The sequence below is a fragment of the Balaenoptera borealis genome (assembly GCF_965194805.1).
Source record: "Balaenoptera borealis genome assembly, chromosome: 2".
NCBI classification, from domain to species: Eukaryota; Metazoa; Chordata; class Mammalia; order Artiodactyla; family Balaenopteridae; genus Balaenoptera; species Balaenoptera borealis.
The window spans coordinates 127,224,868-127,244,706 of NC_138867.1; the positions used below are offsets into that span (position 1 = coordinate 127,224,868).

General features: G+C 39.7%; 1 protein-coding gene across 7 annotated transcripts in view; it reads left to right on the forward strand.

Moving 5' to 3' along the window:
* ABLIM3 (actin binding LIM protein family member 3) overlaps positions 1-19,839 on the forward strand; it is a 185,163-nt gene that overhangs the window by 78,534 nt on the left and 86,790 nt on the right. For all 7 annotated transcript variants that reach the window (XM_082382713.1, XM_082382719.1, XM_082382715.1 and 4 more), the window contains one exon: positions 5,514-5,651. In XM_082382713.1, the coding sequence (XP_082238839.1) occupies positions 5,514-5,651 (138 nt within the window). The remainder of the gene's footprint in view (positions 1-5,513; positions 5,652-19,839) is intronic.

Consider the following 19,839-nt stretch of genomic DNA (forward strand, 5'->3'; position numbering starts at 1 on the left):
TTGAGTCTCCTCCTGGGTCGTTAGCGAATACCTGTGAACACACTAAGGGTACTCTGGGAGCTGGCGGCATGTGACAGCTGCTGTACCCTGTTGTTTTCCTGGGCCCCAGGCTGTTGCGAGCTCATTGCTGAACCGGTTGATTCTCTGCTTGATGTTTCACTGTTCAGACAGAAACTCCACTGTTTTTATTACACTTCCAGCCAATTATTCACAGTTGTTATACTGTCTCCACATCAGTTTTGTCACTATTTAAATTATACCCCAGCCTTGCATAGGTGCTTCTACCATTTAAAGACTATTTTATAAAGACGACTCAGTTAGAATGTGGGAACACTTTTATCTACAAGGTTAAGTGACCCTCAGAAGAGGAAAAAAAATTGTGCAGGCACTACATCAGTAAAGCGAACGTAACTTAGGTCGCATTGTTTATGAGAGAGCCTTATCTGCTTTTAAGAGAGACTAATAAATCTGATAACATACAGCACAGTCTAGTTTAAAAGCAGGAGAAAGTTAATGGAGAAAAGAAAAGGTGGAGGGAAAGAAAGATGTACAGCAAAGGATACACAGAGACAGAACCAGATTTCAATTGGAGGAAATTTTATAAATCATTTTGTCCAATCTCCTTGGTGACTAAGGACGGAATTGAGGCCAGAGAAGTTACAGGATTTGCCCAATCCTGTATAAAACTAGGTGACTGCAGAGAGGGAATTGGAACCCAGGTTATCCCCAGCACTACCTATCAGAGAGAAAAACACAGGATGAGGAATGACAGAGGGAGTGAGGAAGGGCCAGGTAGAGGAACTGGATGCTGAATTTGTTTCCTGCTATGTTCAACTCTCGTGCTCCTTTTAACTTCAGAGGGGCCAGGCACCCCTCCCCTTCCAATATGTTGTTTTGTTCCAGCAGTTTTAAATTATCTTGGTAACATTTGGGGAAGAGCTTTACTTGCAAATTTAGTTGTAGAATTAAGATGTATTTTCTCATCTTTAGAACACTAAAGATTTGGTAAGCATAGAGAAGAATACTTAATGTTTCAGACCCTTAATTTTTAATCTCATAGTCATTGACCAGCTGATTTTCTTTCTTAAAAAATTGTACTGGGGGCTTCCCTGGTGGCGCAGTGGTTAAGAATCTGCCTGCCAATGCAGGGGACACGGGTTCAAGCCCTGGTCCAGGAAGATCCCACATGCCGCGGAGCAACTAAGCCCGTGCGCCACAACTACTGAGCCTGCGCTCTAGAGCCCGCGAGCCACAACTACGGAGCCCACATGCCACAACTACTGAAGCCTGCGTGCCTAGAGCCCATGCTCCACAATAAGAGAAGCCACCGCAATGAGAAGCCCACGCACTGCAACGAAAAGTAGCCCCTGCTCTCAACAACTAGAGAAAGCCCGCGTGCAGCAGGGAAGACCCAGTGCAGCCAAAAATTAAATAAATGAATAAATAAATAAATTTATTTAAAAAAATTATACTGACAGCCATTGCCAACTGATTATCTTGCTTTTATTCTTGGAAAGATTAAGATTGTTCAGTCTTACAGTGCCTGAAAAATTGTCCTTTTAAAAAACAATCAGTATTTATTTCACTGCGCAGAACCTTTTGTCTCCAGATCAAATTCAGGATGAATGAATGTGTGTGTAACTGGTGTTTATTGCAAATTATTTTTAAATACAATTTTAAAACTTTTCAGGGATAAAAAGGAATAACTTAAGTCTGAGGTGGTATTCCCAAATTAATTCATACATGTTATTTTTGTATAAATAGGATTAACCAAGTTTAATTTCTTCATTCTTAATGCGAGTTCCATTTGTGAAACTATAAGGCTATCGTGTCCACTATGGCAACAACTAGTCACATGTGGCTATTGCAATGTAAATTTATGTTAATTAAAATTAAATTAAAAATTCAGTAGCTCAGTCACACTAGCCACATTTCAAGTGCCCAATAGCCACATTTCAAGTGCCCAATAGCCACATATGGCTAGTGATTATTATATTGGACAGCGTAGATATAAAGCATTTCCATATCTCAGATAATTCTATTGGACATCACCGCTTAAGGACTAGTAACTGGGAATGACTCTCCTGGGTACACTTTTTGGCCAACTAACTTAAAACAGAAGCCAGAGGTTCCTTGCATGCGTTTTAGAAATATAGCACATGACCCATATGTCTAAACTTGGTAACTTCATGGATTATTTCACAGGTGAGAAGAGCTAATGTCCTTTGAGGCTTTGAAGAACTAATGTCCTGCTTTCAAATGTTGCTCTCAAAGATAGGCAGTTTCTAACACAGAGCAGTCTAAAACTTCATGTATAAGTCAATTTGGAATTCAAAAGACATTTGCCCATAGATAAATATTGTAAATCACATGACTGAATTTTAGTACTTTGAAATAAAAATTAATGGAAATAATAACCAGCAGAAAATCAACAGTAAAATTTTAGAGTTTCAGAGGGTGTTATAGATTGGAGGGAAGAGGTATCACCGCACCACCCCTCCCCCCATACACACACACAATAAGGTTAGATTAAGTTGCTGACTTAACTGAGAATACAAAATCTTATTGGAAATGAGGTGGCTTCCAGGGCAAGAGCAGATGTGGCATATCTCAGTGGATCTTCCCTTGATCCCCAGAGTTCCTATTGGCATTTCTGGATAAGGAAAGGTCTTTACACGTCTGTAAGCTCAAATCATGGTACACCGCTGACCTTTTATAGTCACGGCTTACATCAGCAATCTGGAAGAACTCACACCAACGATGCGTGCATTTCTGTTTATGGGACTATTTATAAACGTCAGACATTTGTGGACTCTGGTCACAGTCAGCATCACCATAACAGCGCCCTCATCCTGAAGGAAGCAGTAGAGTTAGGGCTGGGAGCCCATGGGTACTCTGCCCCAGAAGGTCTGTTTTCCCAATCCATCCCCTCACTCTGATTTTATGGCTTTTTATTTGAATGGTTCAAAGATTGAGTTTTGACTGAAAACCGTGATCACTAATCCATCTCCCCAGAAAATCAAATTATGAAAAATTTAATTGATCTTGCTGGCTCTTGAGCAATAAGGTGGGATCAATTAGAAGAGGTAGATGAAAGTTTGTGTAGTGATTCTGGAGGGACTTTGGATACTTTCAAGAGCTCTCGTTATTGATGGTGATGATTATACTATTTATTCCTATTTTATTTTCAGACCTACGGCTTTGTTTCCCTTAACGGTAGTAGATCATTACACTGCTCATATAAATAGAATCTATATTTTTCTCCAAAATTGGGGGGAGGGGGGAGATGGGAGAGTGAAATATATTCCAGGGGACATTAAGCAGGAATCAGAAAAAGAAGCAAAGGAGACAGGACTAAGGAGAATGTTTGTGGACATTCTGGGGGTGGGGAAAGATTGCTCTGAGCTTTGGGGAGGATGTGATCGTCATGATACCAGTGGAGCACTGGATACATTTGTGGAGCACTTCATGCACGTTTTGAAATGCTTTACATGTATTAACCCGTTTACTGAGTTAATTAATATTTTAGTTAACTAGCTAACTCATTTAACTTTTGTCTTAAATTTAAGACAGAAAAAAAAAAGTTAAATAAGGGGCGTGAACTCCTTGAGAGAAAGACTGTAAGAAAGGTATTTTTCTCGTACCTCAGATAGCAAATTTGTCAGCAGTAGTAGTTTCAAGGCTAAGCAACCAGCTCTTTGCCCTACCATGCACTTATGATTCAAGATGTGGGAGGTAATCGAAAGTCCTGCTTTCCTGTTCCTTGACTTTAAAAGGAGGAGGGCGGATGAGATCAGTTATGGAGATCATCTTTGAGAATCTGAAAAAAGCTGTAGGATAATGTATATAACACCAAATTTTATATTTCATTAGAGAGAAATATTAGATCTCAGGTGTATCAGTCAGGTATGCTACAGTAACAAAAAATCTTAGAAGATATGCCATCAAATATTCCTCCTGGCTCATGATAGATGTTCATCCTGGGTTAGCTTAGAGCTCTGCTCCAGGACTTCTCAGCCAGGGATCCAAGCTGATGCATCCTGCACACCATCTGGGGGTATCACTGGCTGCTAGGCTATGGGAAGGCAATATGGCAGATACCATACTGGATCCTAGGGCTTCCAGTTGGAAGTGACACACAGTTTCCATTCACATTTCATTGCCAAGCAAGACACCACGTGCCAAGAATAAAAGATTGAAATTTCAGTGAACAGACACAACAACTACCACACTAGGTCAAGAACCCTTGAACTAGGTGACCTCTAGGTTCCTTGGCAGTTCAAGGTTTCTGTGAGTCCAGGTTAACTTATATTATGCTTATTCAGAGTTTAGCCAGTAAGTCTACATGTCTAAATGCTAGACACCAATTCCCCTCCAATCAACTGGTCATCCTTATAGTTAGGACAAAAGTGAGCCTTATCCTCATAGGGTATGAGCAGAAGTTTGTGGACTATTGCTACAGCCTTGTGTAAAAATTGAGGAGTTGAGTGGTTCTCTCCCTGGGGCCCCTAGCAACTTCTTCCAAGAGAGAAGATTGGGTTCCTCACTGGCAAAGTTATCTCAACAGTTTATATATAATGAGGTTGGACCAGACAGCTATTAATATCCCTTCCAACCCTGAAATTTTATGTTCTAGGCAGGTGCCTACTATTATTAAATGCTAGATGACCAGATTATAGAATGGTCAAGCAAAGTATATTTCAGGGAAAGGAAATCTAGAAAAGTAGCCATGAGAAAATCTAAGCAAGAGATCAGTAGCCTCAAAAGGCAAGTATAGGTCTACAGCATCATCAAATGCTGACCATAGCACTGCAATCCCAGTGACTTCAGCCCCTTCATAGTCTCCACCAGCTCTTTCTTCTTAACTATACACATGTGACATTTTCTCAATGTTATGGGAAGTGCTGTTCAAAGGCAGTTGTAAGGTGAGTCGCCTCATCAACTTCCTTCCAACTAGAGTGCCTCCCTTCATGCCTTTATAGAAAGTCAGCTACCACTGTCCGTCCTCATTTTATAGATGTGTAAACTGAGGTGCAGAGAGGGGCTGTATCTTGCTCAACAAAAAGGCCATTTGGAGGCTGAGTCAGCCACCCATTTCCTTGAGACCCTGGAGTCAATGGCAAGACCTAAATTCCCTTTGTTTGGGGCCTGGTATTGATCCAGAGATCTCCCAAGAAATAGTATTTCTGGATCATTTACCTTGAAATACTCAACTTCCTCTTTTATTTTTCTTCATTCGTGAATTTGGCCTCCATTATTGCAAGAAAAGGTTATGCTCGCTCATAAGTCTCTGCCTACTTAAGGAGATTTATGGACTCATATCTTAATGCCATTCACCTTCTAAAGATGTCTTAGCTTGGCATACTCAGCCTGATGATGTATTGAAGGTATTTTGCTAATCATTTTCACCCTTTCTGCTTTTTCTGCCAGTTAAGATTATAATCATGTCTTATGGCAGACTTTTTAAAGAATGAGGACCTTCTGGATGGTGATCTCTTTGTTTCTCTTTACAGTTCCTTATCAGCAGAATCCTTACAATCCCCGGGGCAGCTCCAATGTCATCCAGTGCTATCGATGTGGAGACACCTGCAAAGGGGAGGTGGTTCGCGTCCACAATAACCATTTCCACATCAGATGCTTCACCTGTCAAGGTAGGAGGCCCAATCTCCCAACACCCTTCTCAGATTCCTCGCCATGCTCTCACCCCAGGACATGCCATGGGGCAGGCAGAACAGACACAGGCAATTGAGATACCTACAAAGGCCTAAGATGACCTTCCTTGAGCCAGTAATGAGAGTTCTCCCTTCAGCAGCATGGCGTGAAGAGGGAGGGTAGAGTGAGGGAAGCGGTGGAATATGGGGGAGAAAGGGAGCCTGGTGACCCCAGAGTGGAAGCACTGACCCAGAAGGAAAAAGGCAATCCTGCAAGCTTATCTTACACATCTGAGAAGACTACTGGCTTGTGCCTATAAATCAATTTGAGAGCCAATGAAAGAGCAAGCTGTAACGGCTAAAATTTGGCATGGCTCTGACATGAGTGTGACAATCCTCAGAGGTTAGGTTTAACAAGGGAGAAGGTACGTCTTGACTTCAGTAAGGTTTGTAATTTGGGAGCAGGTGGACGCTGCGTTACCTCTAATTGTGACAGCTTACCCATGGCTAATTTATAAAACCTTAGCTCAACCCAGCTAAGCATTCCCAAAGGAAGAAGGCTCACTAGCAGCAGGAAAGGAGGGACTCGGCTGAAGGAGCCCAGAGAGCCCTCTGGCCCAAACAGGACAACACTCTCTCCCCAGTGTCCCTGTCTAATGCCACTCCAGCCTCCACTTCTTGAACTTTTCTTCCAGGCTTCCTGTTCCACAGAGAAGCCATTCTGATGTTGGATTGCTCTGTGAGTTTAGAAAATGTTTGACCTCAAACCTTTAACTTACACTTGTTGGTTTTAGATTTGTCCTCATGGGGTTTGATGAGCTCTTTGTGGTTGCTTTTGCCGGTGGCTGCCTTTCACATACTTGTAGCCAGGTCTGCCCCACATACACAGTTATATTGCAGGTCCTTAAACTGGGCCTCATCTGAAATGATTCCAACTTGTATAATCATCCTGAAGTCTTCTTCCTTGATCCTTTCTGGTTTGTCACTATCATTCCTAAAGCCTACTACCCAAAACAGACCATACTTCTCAAGGTCTGCCAAATACAGCAAGGACTACATTTCTTTAATGTGACTGATATTGAATGAACTTCCCGAGAAGCCACTTCACACCACTGGTGTATATTGAATTTAAGGTCAACTGAAATCCCCAGATCTGTTCATTTTAGTATCTGCTACTAAACCTCAGCCTCATGTATCTGAAATTGACTTCCTCTGCCGTCATTAAAGTTGCAAATTTCTTTCCCCAGGATCTAACTGGACTCTTCACTGAGCAAATAAATCTCATATTCATATTCCCTAATTTATTTATAGAAACTTATATGGGGTATATTTTAATTGTGTGGTTTTTATTTCATTTTATTTAAAAAATTTTTATTTTATATTCGAGTATAGTTGATTTACAATGTTGTGTTACAGCAAAGGTGGACAGCAAAGTGATTCAGTTCTACATATACATATATCTATTCTTTTTCAAATTCTTTTCCCATTTAGGTTATTACAGAATATATTTTTTTAATACATCTTTATTGGAGTATAATTGCTTCACAGTACTGTGTTAGTTTCTGTTGTACAACAAAGTGAATCAGCCATATGCATACATATATCCCCATATCCCTGCCCTCTTGAGCCTCCCTCCCACCCTCCCTATCCCACCCCTCTAGGTCGTCGCAAAGCACCGAGCTGATCTCCCTGTGCTATGCGGCTGCTTCCCACTAGCTATCTATTTTACGTTTGGTAGTGTATATATGTCCATGCCACTCTCTCACTTCGTCCCAGCTTACCCTTCCCCCTCCCTGTGTCCTTCTTTGAGTTCTTCAGTGATCTCTTGGTTATTTAATAGTGCACTGTTTAGCCACCATGTATTTGTGTTTTTTACAGTCTTTTTCCTGTAATTAATTTCCAGTATCTTAGCATTGTGGTCAGAAAAGATGCTTGATACAATTTCAATTTTCTTAAATTTTCCAAGGCTTGATTTGTGACCCAAGATGTCATCTATCCTGGAGAATGTTCTGTGTGCACCTGGGAAGAAAATGTATTCTGCCACTTTCGGGTGGAATGTTCTATAAATATCAATTAAATCTATCTGGTCTATTGTGTCAATTAAAGCTTGTGTTTCCTTATTTATTTTCTGTTTGGATGATCTGTCCATTGGTGTAAGCGGGGTGTTAAATCCCCTACTATTATTGTGTTACTGTCGATTTCTCCTTTCATGGTTGTTAGCATTTGCCTTATGTATTGAGGTGCTCCTATGTTGGGTGCATAAACATTTATAGTTGTTACATCTTCTTCTTGGATTGATCCCTTGATCATTATGTAGTGTCCCTCCTTATCTCTTGTAACAGTCTTTATTTTAAAGTCTATTTTATCTGATATGAGTATTGCTACTCCAGCTTTCTTTTGATTTCCATTTGCATGGAGTATCTTTTTCCATCCCTTCAGTTTCAGTCTGTAGGTGTCCCTAGGTCTGAAGTGGGTCTCTTGTAGACAGCATATATATATATGGGTCTTGTTTTTGTATCCATTCAGCCAGTCTGTGTCTTTTGGTTGGGGCATTTAATCCATTTTCATTCAAGGTTATTATCGATATGTATTTTCTTAATTGTTTTGGGTTTGTTTTTGTGGGTCTTTTTCTTCTCTTGTGTTTCCTGCCTGAAGAATTTTCTTTAGCATTTGTTGTAAAGCTGGTTTGGTGGTGCTGAATTCTCTTAGCTTTTGCTTGTCTGAAAAGCTTTTGATTTCTCCGTCAAGTCTGAATGAGATCCTTGCTGGGTAGAGTAATCTTGGTTGTAGGTTTTTCTCTTTCATCACTTTAAGTATATCCTGCCACTCCCTTCTGGACTGCAGAGTTTCTACTGAAGAATCAGCTGATAACCTTATGGGGATTCCTTTGTATGTTATTTTTTGTTTTTCCCTTGCTGCTTTTAATATTTTTTCTTTGAATTTAATTTTTGTTAGTTTGATCAATATGTGACTTGGTTTGTTTCTCCTAGGGTTTATCCGTATGGGACTCTCTGTGCTTCCTGGACTTGTGTGACTATTTCCTTTCTCATGTTAGGGAAGTTTTCCACTATAATCTCTTCAAATATTTTCTCGGACCCTTTCTTTTCTCTTCTTCTCCTGGGACCCCCGTAATTCGAATGTTGGTGCGTTTAGTATTGTCCCAGAGGTCTCTGAGATTGTCTTCAATTCTTTTCATTCTTTTTTTCTTTATTCTGCTCCTTGGCAGTTATTTCCACCATTTTGTCTTCCAGCTCATTTATTCGTTCTTCTGCCTCAGTTGTTCTTTTATTGATTCCTTCTAGTGTATTTTTCGTTTCAGTTATTGTGTTGTTCATCTCTGTTTGTTTGTTCTTTAGTTCTTCTAGATCTTTGATAAACATTTCTTGTATTTTCTCAATCCGTGCCTCCATTCTATTTCTGAGATTCTAGATCATATTTACTATCATTACTGTGAATTCTTTTTCAGGTACATTGCCTATTTCCTCTTCATTTATTTGGTCTTATAGGTTTTTACCTTGCTCCTTCATCTGTGACATATTTTTTTGCCATCTCTCTCTTTTTTTTTTTTATGAGTGAGATTGTATTCCTGTCTTACTGGTTGTTTGGCCTGAGGCTTCCAACACTGAAGTTTGTAGGCTGTTTGGTAGAGCTGAGTCTTGGTGCTGAGATGAGGACCTCCATGAGACCTCACTCTGATGAATATTCCCTGGGGTCTGAGGTTGTCTGTTAGTCCAGTGGTTTGGACTTGGAGCTCCCACTGCAGGAGCTTCGGCCTGACCCCCGGCTAGTGAACCAAGATCCAGCAAGCCGTGTGGGGTGGCAAAAAAAAAAAAGGACAATAACAAAGTGAAAAATAAAATTAGACTAGGAAACTAACAGGTATGTTAGAAAGAATATAAAAATAAAAATATAGATGAATCAATAACCAGAAGGTACAACAATATGACAATAGTAAAAAAGAGGAGGAAGGAAAAGAAAAAGAAAAAGAAAAAAAAATGGGGGAAAAGGCCTTGGCTGTGGAGGGTGGGACCTAAGCAGGGGTGGGGTTTGGGCAGTGGGTGGGGCCTATGCTTAGGACCCACAGGGCTGGAAAAGGCCCTGGGGGGTGTGGAGGTGTGGGGCTTAGGCTGAACGGAACAGAAGAGGCCCAGGCGTGCCTTGTGCCTCTGGTCTCAGAGGGCGGGGGACCCCACCTGGAGCCCAGCAGGCTTCCTGGGCCTGAGTGGGCGGGGCAAATGCCCTCTGCTCCTCTCCCGCCCCTCCGGTCCTGGAAGGCCCCTCCTGCCTGCCTCTCCTGTTCTCCCCTGGCCTCCGTCCTACACTCCCAGGACCAACGCGGCCCAGAGAGGGCCTCTGTGGGTGATGGACCAGGCCCAAGAGCTGGGCAGACTTCCCCCGCCCATTGGGCAGGGGAAACGCTGGGCACGTTCCCCCCTTATCTGAGCCCCTGTGGGTCCCTCCAGGCATGGGAACCCCTCCCCCATCTCAGCCACCCCTCAGGGGCACTGGTCCTGTCCGGCCTCTGCTTCTCCTCTCCTCTCAGTCCCCCCACGTCCTACTGGTTTGCTTGGGAATTCCTCCCATCTCCTTGGGTATCAAGGTCCCCCACCAGCATCCAGAAGTCACCCTAGTTGTGGAGAGATGCAAACTCCCTGTCTTCCCACACCATCATCTTGACTCCGCCCCCATTACAGAATACTGACTGAAGTTCCCTATGCTTTACAGTGGATCCTTGTTGGTTATCTATTTTAAATATAGTGGTGTGTATATATGTCAATCACAAACTCCCAATTTATCACTCCCTCCCAACCTTTCCCCTTTGGTAACCATAAGTTTGTTTTCTAAGGCTGTGAGTCTGTTTCTGTTTTGTAAATAATTTCATTTGTATCATTTTTTAAGATTTCGCATGTAAGCTATATCATGTGATATTTGTCTTTCTCTGTCCATCTGTGTTGCTGCAAATGGCATTATTTCATGCTTTTTTAATGGCAGAGTAATATTCGATTGTATATATGTACCACATCTTCTTTATCCATTTGTCTATTGATGGACATTTAGGTTGCTTCACCTTGCCTATTGTAAACAGCACTGCAGTGAACATTGGGGTGCATGTATCCTTTTGAACCATGGGTTTCTCCAAATATATGCCCAGAAGTGGGATTGCTGGATAATTTGGTAGCTCTATTATTAGTTTTTTAAGGAACCTCCATACTGTTCTCCATAGTGGTTTTACCAATTTACATTCCCACCAACAGTGTACGAGGGTTCCCTTTTCTCCACATCCTCTCCAGCATTTATTGTTTGTAGACTTTTTGATGATGGCCATTCTGACTGGTGTGAGGTGACACCTCATTACAGTTTTGATTTGCATTTCTCTAATAATTAGCAATGTTGAGCATCTTTTCATGTTGACCATCTGTATGTCTTCTTTGGAGAAATGTCTATTTAGGTCTTCTGCCCATTTTTTGATTGGATTGTTTGTTTTTTTGATATTGAACTGCATGAAACGTTTGTATATTTTGGAGATTAATCCCTTGTCAGTCACATTGTTTGCAAATATTTTGTCCCATTCTGTGGGTTATCTTTGCATTTTGTTTATTGTTTCCTTTGCTGTTCAAAAGCTTTTGAGTTTAATTAGGTCCCATTTGTTTATATTTGTTTCTATTTCATTACTCTAGGAGATGGATCAAAAAAGATATTGCTGTGATGTGTCAAAGATTTCTGCCTATGTTTTCCTCTAAGAGTTTTATAGTATCTGGTCTCACATTTAGGTCTTTAATCCATTTTGAGTTTAGTTTGTGTATGGTATTAAAGAATGTTCTAATTTAATTCTTTTTTTAAAGCTTTTTTTGTATTTATTTATTTATTTGGCTGTGTTGGATCTTAGTTGCAGCATGGGGGACCTTCATTGCAGCATGCGGGATCCTTAGTTGCAGCATGCAGGATCTTTTAATTATGGCATGCAGGATATTTTAGTTGCACCACGTGGAATCTTTAGTTGCGGCATGCGAACACTTAGTTGTGGCATGTGGGATCTAGTTCCCTGACCAGGGATTGAACCTGGGCCCACTGCATTGGGAGTGCAGAGTCTTACCCACTGGACCATGAAGGAAGTCCCTAATTTCATTCTTATACATGTAGCTGTCCAGTTTCTCCAGGACCACTTATTGAAGAGACTGTCTTTTCCCCATTGTATATCTTGCTTCCTTTGCCATAGATTAATTGACCATAAGTGCATGGGTTTATTTCTGAGCTTTCTATCCTGTTCCATTGTTTTTGTTTTTGTGCCAGTACCATACCGTTTTGATGACTTTAGCTTTGCAGTATAGTCTGAAGTCAGGGAGCCTGATTCCTCAAGTTCCGTTTTTCTTTCTCAGGATTGCTTAGGCTATTCTGGATCTTTCGTGTTTCCACACAAATTTTTAAATTTTTTGTTCTAGTTCTGTGAAAAATGCCATTGGTAATTTGATAGGGATTGCATTGAATCTGTAGATTGCCTTGGATAGTATAATCATTTGGACAGTATTGATTCTTTCAGTTGAAGAACATGGTATATCTTTCTGTCTGTTTGTGTCATCTTCAATTTCTTCCATCAACATCTTACAGTTTTCAGAGTACAGGTCTTTTGCCTCCTAAGGTAGGTCTATTCCTGGGTATTTTATTGTCTTTGATGCTATGGTAAATGGGAGTGCTTCCTTAATTTCTCTTTCTGATCTTTCATTGTTAGTGTATAGAAATGCAAGAGATTTCTGTGTATTAATTTTGTATCCCACAACTTTACCAAATTCATTGATGAGCTCTAGTAGTTTTCTGGTAGCATCTTTAGAGTTTTCTAGGTATAGTATCATGTCATCTGCAAACAGTGACAGTTTTACTTCTTCTTTTCCAGTTTGGATTCCTTTTATTTCTTTTTCTTCTCTGATTGCCATGGCTAGGACTTCCAAAACTATGTTGAATAAAAGTGGTGAGAGTGGACATCCTTGCCTTGTTCCTGATTTTACAGGGAATGCTTTTAGCTTTTCACCATTGAGAATGATGTTAGCTGTGGGTTTGTCATATATGGCCTTTATTATGTTGATGTAAGTTCCCTCCATGCCCACTTTCTGGAGGGTTTTATCATAAATTGGTGTTGAATTTTGTCATAAGCTTTTCCTGCATCTATTGAGATGATTATATGGTTTTTATCCTTCAGTTTGTTAATGTGGTTTATCACACTGATTGATTTGTGAATATTGAAGAATCCTTGCTTCCCTGAAATAAATTCCAGTTGATCTAGGTGTATGATCCTTTTTAATGGTGTATGATCCTTTTTAGTGGTGTATGATCCTTTTAATGTATTGTTGATTCAGTTTGCTAGTATTTTGTTGAGGATTTTTGCATCTATGTTCATCCGTGATATTGACCTGTAATTTTCTTTTTTTGTGATATCTTTCTCTGGTTTTGCTATCAGGGTGGCCTCATAGAATAAGCTTGGGAATGTTCCTCCCTCTGCAAATTTTTGGAAGAATTTCAGAAGGATTGGTGTTAACTCTTCTCTAAATGTTTGATGGAATGCACCTGTGAAGTCATCTGGTCCTGGGCTTTCGTTTGTTGGAAGTTTTTTAATCACTGTTTCAGTTTCAGTACTTGTGATTGGTCTGTTCATATTTTCTGTTTCTTCCTGGTTCAGTCTTGGAAGGTTGTACCTTTCTAAGAATTTGTCCATTTCTTCTAGGTTGTCCATTTTATTGGAATATGGTTGTTTCTAGTAGTCTCTTACAATCCTTTGTATTTCTGTGGCATCAGTTGTAATGTCTCCTTTTTCATTTGTTACTTTGTTAATTTGAGCCCTCTCCCTTTTTTTCTTGATGAGTCTGGCTAAAGGTTTATCAATTTAGTTTATCTTTTTAAAGAAACAAGTTTTAGCTTCATTGATCTTTGATTTTGTTTTCTTCATCTCTGTTTCATTTATTTCTGCTCTGGTCTTTATGACTTCTTTCCTTTGGCTAACTTTGGGTTTTGTTTGTTCTTCTTTCTCTATTTGCTTTAGGTGTAAGTTTAGGTTGTTTCTTTGAGATTTTTCTTGTTTCCTCAGGTAAGATTGTATTGCTATAAACTTCCCTCTTAGAACTGCTTTTGCTGCATCCCGTAGGTTTTGGACCATCGTGTTTTTGTTTTCGTTTGTTCCTAGGTATTTTGCGATTTCCTCTTTGATTTCTTCAGTGATCCATTGAGTATTTAGTAACATATTGTTTAGCCTCCATGTGTTTGTGTTTTTTACAGGATTTTTTCCTGTAATTGATTTCTAGTCTCATAGTGTTGTAGTCAGAAAAGATGCTTGATATGATTTCAATTTTCTTAAATTTACTGAGGCTTGATTTGTGGCCCAGGATATGATCTATCCTGGAGAATGTTCCATGTGCACTTGAGAAGAAAATGTATTCTGCTGCTTTTGGATGGAATGTTCTATAAATATCAGTTAAGTCCATCTGATCTAATTTGTCATTTAAGGCCTGTGTTTCCTTATTGATCTTCTGTCTGGATGATCTGTCCATTGATGTAAGTGGATTGTTAAATTCTCCCACTATCATTGTGTTACTGTCGATTTCTCCTTTTACGGCTGCTAGCATTTGCCTTATATATTGAGGTGCTCCTACATTGGATACATATATATTTACAATTGTTATATCTTCTTCTTGGATTGATCCCTTGATCATAATGTAGTGTCCTTCTTTGTCTCTTGTAACAGTCTATTTTGTCTGATATGAGTATTGCTACTTCAGCTTTCTTTTGATTTCTATTTGCATGGCATACCTTTTTCCACCCCCTCACTTTCAGTCTGTATGTGTCCCTAGATCTGAAGTGGGTCTCCTGTAGACAGCATATAAACGGATCTTGTTTTTGTATCCATTCAGCCAGTCTGTGTCTTTTGGTTGGAACATTTAATCCATTTACATTTAAGGTAGTTATCAATATGTACGTTCTTATTGCCATTTTGTTAATTGTTTTGGATTTGTTTTTGCAGGTCTTTTTTCTCCCCTTCCTCTTTTGTTCTCTTCTCTTATGATTTTATGACTAATTTTAGTGTTGTGTTTAGATTCCTTTTCCTTTTTCTGTGTGTATTTACTGTAGGTTTTCGGTTTGTGGTTACCATGAGGTTTTGATATAGCAGTCTATATATATACAAGGTTGTTTTCAATTGGTGGTCTTTTAATTTCAAATGCATTTCCAATATCCTGCATTTGTATTCTCCTCACAGTTGCCGGTTTTGATATCATATTTGTGTAGATGATTTCCTACCTTTACTATATGTTTGCCTTTACCAGTGAGCTTTTCCATTCATAATTTTCTTATTTCTATGTGTGGCCTTTTCTTTTCCATGTAGAGAAATTCCTTTACCATTTGTTGTAAAGCTGGTCTGGTGGTGCTGAATTCTTTTAGCTTTTGCTTGTCTGTAAAGCTTTTGATTTCTCTGTCAAAGCTGAACAAGAGCCTTGCTGGGAAGAGTATTTTTGGTTATAGGTTTTTCCCTTTCATCATTTTAAGTATATCATGCCACTCCCTCTGACCTGCAGAGTTTCTGCTGAAAAATCAGCTGATAACCTTATGGATATTCCCTTGTATGTTATTTGTTGCTTTTCCCTTGTGGCTTTTAATATTTTCTTTCTGTCTTTATTTTTTGTCAGTTTGATTACTATGTGTCTTGGTGTGTTCCTCCTTGGATTATCCTGCCTGGGAGTCTTTGCACTTCCTGGACTTGGATGACTGTTTCCTTTCCCATGCTAGGGAAATTTTTGGCTGTTATCTCTTCAAATATTTTCTCAGGTCCTTTCTCTCTCTCTCTCTCCTCCTCCTTCTGGGACCCCTATAATGCAAATGTTGGTGTGTTTAATGTTGTCCCAGAGGTCTCTTAGACTGTCCTCATTTCTTTTCATTCTTTTTGCTTTTCTATGGCAGTGATTTCCACCATGCTGTCTTTCAGCTCACTTATTCATTCTGCCTCATTTATTCTGCTGTTGATTCCTTCTAGTGTATTTTTCATTTCAGTTATTGAATTGTTCATCTCTGTTTGTTCTTTAGATCTTCTAGCTCTTTGTTAAACATTTCTTGTATCTTCTCAGTCTGTGCCTCCATTCTTTTTCCAAGATCTTGGATCATCTTTACCATCATTACTCTGAATTCTTTTTCGGGTATATTGCCTATCTCCACTTCATTTAGTTGTTCTTCTGTGATTTCATCTTGTTCCTTCACCTGGGACATATTTCTGTGTCATCTCATTTTGTCTAGCTTTCTGTGATTGCGGTTTCTGTTCCGCAGGCTGCAGGATTATAATTCTTCTTGCTTCTGCTGTCTTCCCCCTGGTGGATGAGGCTGGTCCAAGAAGCTTGTGCAGGCTTCCTGGTGGGAGGGACTGGTGCCTGCCCACTGGTGGGTGGAGCTGTGTCTTGTCCCTCTGGTTGGCAGGGCCGTGTCAAGAGGTGTGATTAGCGGGAAGCTGTGGGCTCAGGAAGACTTCAGGCAGCCTGTCTGCTGATGGGTGGGGCTGTTTTCCAGCCCTGTTTGTTGTTTAGCCTGAGGTGTCCCAGCACTGGAGCCTAAAGGCTGTTTGGTGGGGCCAGGTCTTAGTGAGAAAATGGTGGCCTCTGGGAGGGCTCACGCCAATGAGTACTCCCCAGAACTACTGCCACCAGTGTCTTTGTCCCTGCAGTGAGCCACAGCCACCCCCCTGCCTCCACAGGAGACCCTCCAATACTGGCAAATAGTTTTGGCCCAGGATCCTATGAGGTCACTGCTTTTTCCCCTGGGTTCTGGTGTGCATGAGCCCTTGTGTGCACCCTCCAAGAGTGGAGTTTTCTGTTTCCCCCAGTCCTGTGGAATTCCTGCGATCAAACTCCACTGGTCTTCAAAGCCAGATGCTCTGAGGGCTCCTCCTCCTGATGCCAGACCCCCCAGGCTGGGGAGCCTGATGTGAGGCTCAGAACTTTCTCTCCTGTGGGAGAACCTCTTTGATATAATTATATTCCAGCTTGTGGGTCACCCACTCAGCAGGTATGGGATTTGATTTTATTGCAATTGCACCCCTCCTACCGTCTCAAAGTGGCTCCTTCTTTGTCTTTGGATGTACAATATCTTTTTTGGTAGGTTCCAGTGTTTTTGTTGTTGTTGTTGATAGTTGTTCAGCAGTTAGTTATGGTTTTGTTGTTTTTGTGAGAGAAGGTGAGTTCATATCCTTCTACTCCGCCATCTTGGCAAAACTTCATGTGGTTTGTATTTTATATTGAGGATTGGCATACCCCTTTAGTGCAAGTTGACCTGCAAGAGTATCTTGGCGGGTGACCATTTTTACATCCCCAGAAATTGAAACAGGGCAAAGAGTAATGAGAATAAAATTGTTATAAGGAGATTTGAGCCATGACTCTACAGTTATATTCTTAAGAGGTTGTATTTGTTATGTTTTGCCTTAAGCCAAAATTTAATAGTTTAAAACAATCTTTTATTTAGCTCTTAATTCTCTGGGTTGGCTGGGCACTTCTTCCAATCTGACCTGGCTCTGCTTATCTCTCCTCGCCTCATCATGATGTTATGGTGGGTCTGCTGGCAGTGGTTGGCAGGTTGACCTGAGTACCTCCATTTGGCTTCTCATCCTCCAGCAGTCTGGCTTGGACTTGTTTCCATGGTGGTCTCAGAGTTCCAAATTCAACAAGAGAGCAGACTTCACTAAACAAGATCTTTTCAAGCCTCAGCTTATGTTATACTTGCTAATGTCCCATTGGCCAAAACAAGTCAAATGGCCAACCCAGATTCAAGATCATGGAGAAACAAACTTTGCCTTTTGTGTGAGGGCCTACAGAATCAGATTTCAATGGTGTGAATACAGAGAAGGGAAGAATTTGGCCATTTTGACAGTCTACCATAGGGAGGTCATAGAAATTCTTTTAATGGAGATTTTGAAAACAAAAGAGACTATTATTTTTCTGAATATTTTCAATGTCAACTTGCTTAGAGTGTATTTTTGTTTCCAGCAGTAACCAGTATAGGGATTAGTTACCCTAAATAGCCTTCTCATTTGAAAAATCTAAAATCTCTATGAATTTCTTTTACAACCCTTTTAAAGTGGACTGCTGTACTGACATGAAAGGAAGGAATCTGTAGAGGTAAAAAATAAAAATAAAAGCAGATATCTGGGTGTGAGTGCCAATGCCAGATTTAATCTTCATGGTTTATGCTAAACCTTGAAGACCTTGAGCTTTTACCTTGATAGCTATATGGATCATGGAGAACAGGAGTCAAAGCCTAGAGCCTGATCAAAGTAGGATTCTAACTGTAGACCTCTGAGTAAGCCGAGGTTTCCCCCTACAAAAACTTCTTCTCAGTGTATAGATGGATGAGAAGTAAACTGGAGAAGGAAACAGCACTGAAACTTGCCTGTACCAACTTGGGCACTGGGTAGAAGAGAATAAAACTTGTATCAAAATGTCTACCCATAATCCACCCTGTATATGGATTCACATTCTATTTTCATGCTATATATTTGGCATTAAAAAAAAAAGTGAAACAATTTAAAAGAAAGTGGTCCCACACTTGGCAAATGTCAGAAGCAAAGGATAATCCTCTTTAGAGGAACTCAGCTTTATTCCTGACCTCAAAGAATTACTACAGATAAAATTATTAGCAAAACGAATAACTCACAGTCAAAAATGTACAAATCATAATGGGGGAGAGCCAGCAGAAATGATGGAAAGTAGACAGGGAACCTCAAAGAATTTATAGACTGGAATTTTCTGACATTATATAATAACTACATTCAATATGTTTAAACAAGTAAGACAAGCCAGAAGAAAATGAGCAAAAAACCACACATTTTAACAAATAACACAGCAGATGTGAAAAAGAAACAACATAAACATTTTTTTAATTTAAGTTTTTATTTTATATTGGAGTATAGTTGATTTACAATATTGTGTTAGTTTCAGGTGCACAGTAAAGTGATTCAGTTATACATATACATATATCCATTCTTTTTCAGATTCTTTTGCCATATAGGTTATTGCAGAATGTTGAGTAGAGTTCCCTGTGCTATACAGTAGGTCCTTGTTGGTTATCTGTTTTATATATAGTAGTGTGTGTATGTTAATCCCAAGCTCCTAATTTATCCCCCCCCCCACATTTCCCCTTTGATAACCATACATTTGTTTTTGAAGTCTGTGAGTCTGTTTCTGTTTTATAAATAAGTTCACTTGTATCTTTTTTTTTTTTTTTACTTTTTATAGTGTGTACAGCTTTTTTGGTTTTCTTTGCATTCTGTTACCCTGTGCGATGGGAAGGGAGAAAGTGAATGAACACCACATCTATGCAGGATTTGACCACCCCATGAAGCAGGTAGCTCAGTGCACAGGTTGTTTGATATGAACCTGACCATAAGGAAAGGCAATAGAGAAATAACAAAGTTCTTTGTTATTTTGAAACAACGTACATTTTACACATAAAAATGTATAATATTTGAAATTAAAAACTCAACGTATGGATTAAATAGCACATCAGATGTTGCTGAAGAGATAATTAATAAACTGTAAGATTTAGCAAAGAGAGAGGTATATACATATAGCTCAGAAATATAAGAAAGTGATAAAAATAAAAGAGAACTTTATACATGGAGAATATAGTGAGAAGGTTTGACATATATCTAATCAGAGTTCTAGAGATGTGTAATAGAGAACATGAGTAGGAAGACAATATTTGAAGAGATAACATCTGTGAATTATGTAGAACTGTTGAGAGACACAAATATCTAGGAAACTTAATGAATCCCAGTAGAAAAATATAAAAGAAATCTACCTACACACATCATGGTGAAACTGCAGATCACCAAAAACACCCAAAAAAACCCGTCTTAAAAGTAGCCAGAGATAAAAGACAGATCATCTGCATATGAATGATAAGTAAGCTGACAGCTGAAGTTTTAGTCACAACAAGGAAATCTGAAAACAGTGGAATAATACCATTATGTACTGAAAGAAGTAACTGCAAATTTAGGATTATGTATTCAGCAAAACTATCTTTCAAGAACAAAGGCAAACCCACAGCTTAAATCATACTTAATGCTGAAAGACTGCTTCCCTGTGAGATCAAAAATAAGAAAAGAATGTCTGCTCTTACTGCTTCTATTTAACATTATACTGCAGGTTCATGCTAGGTCAATTAGGCAAGA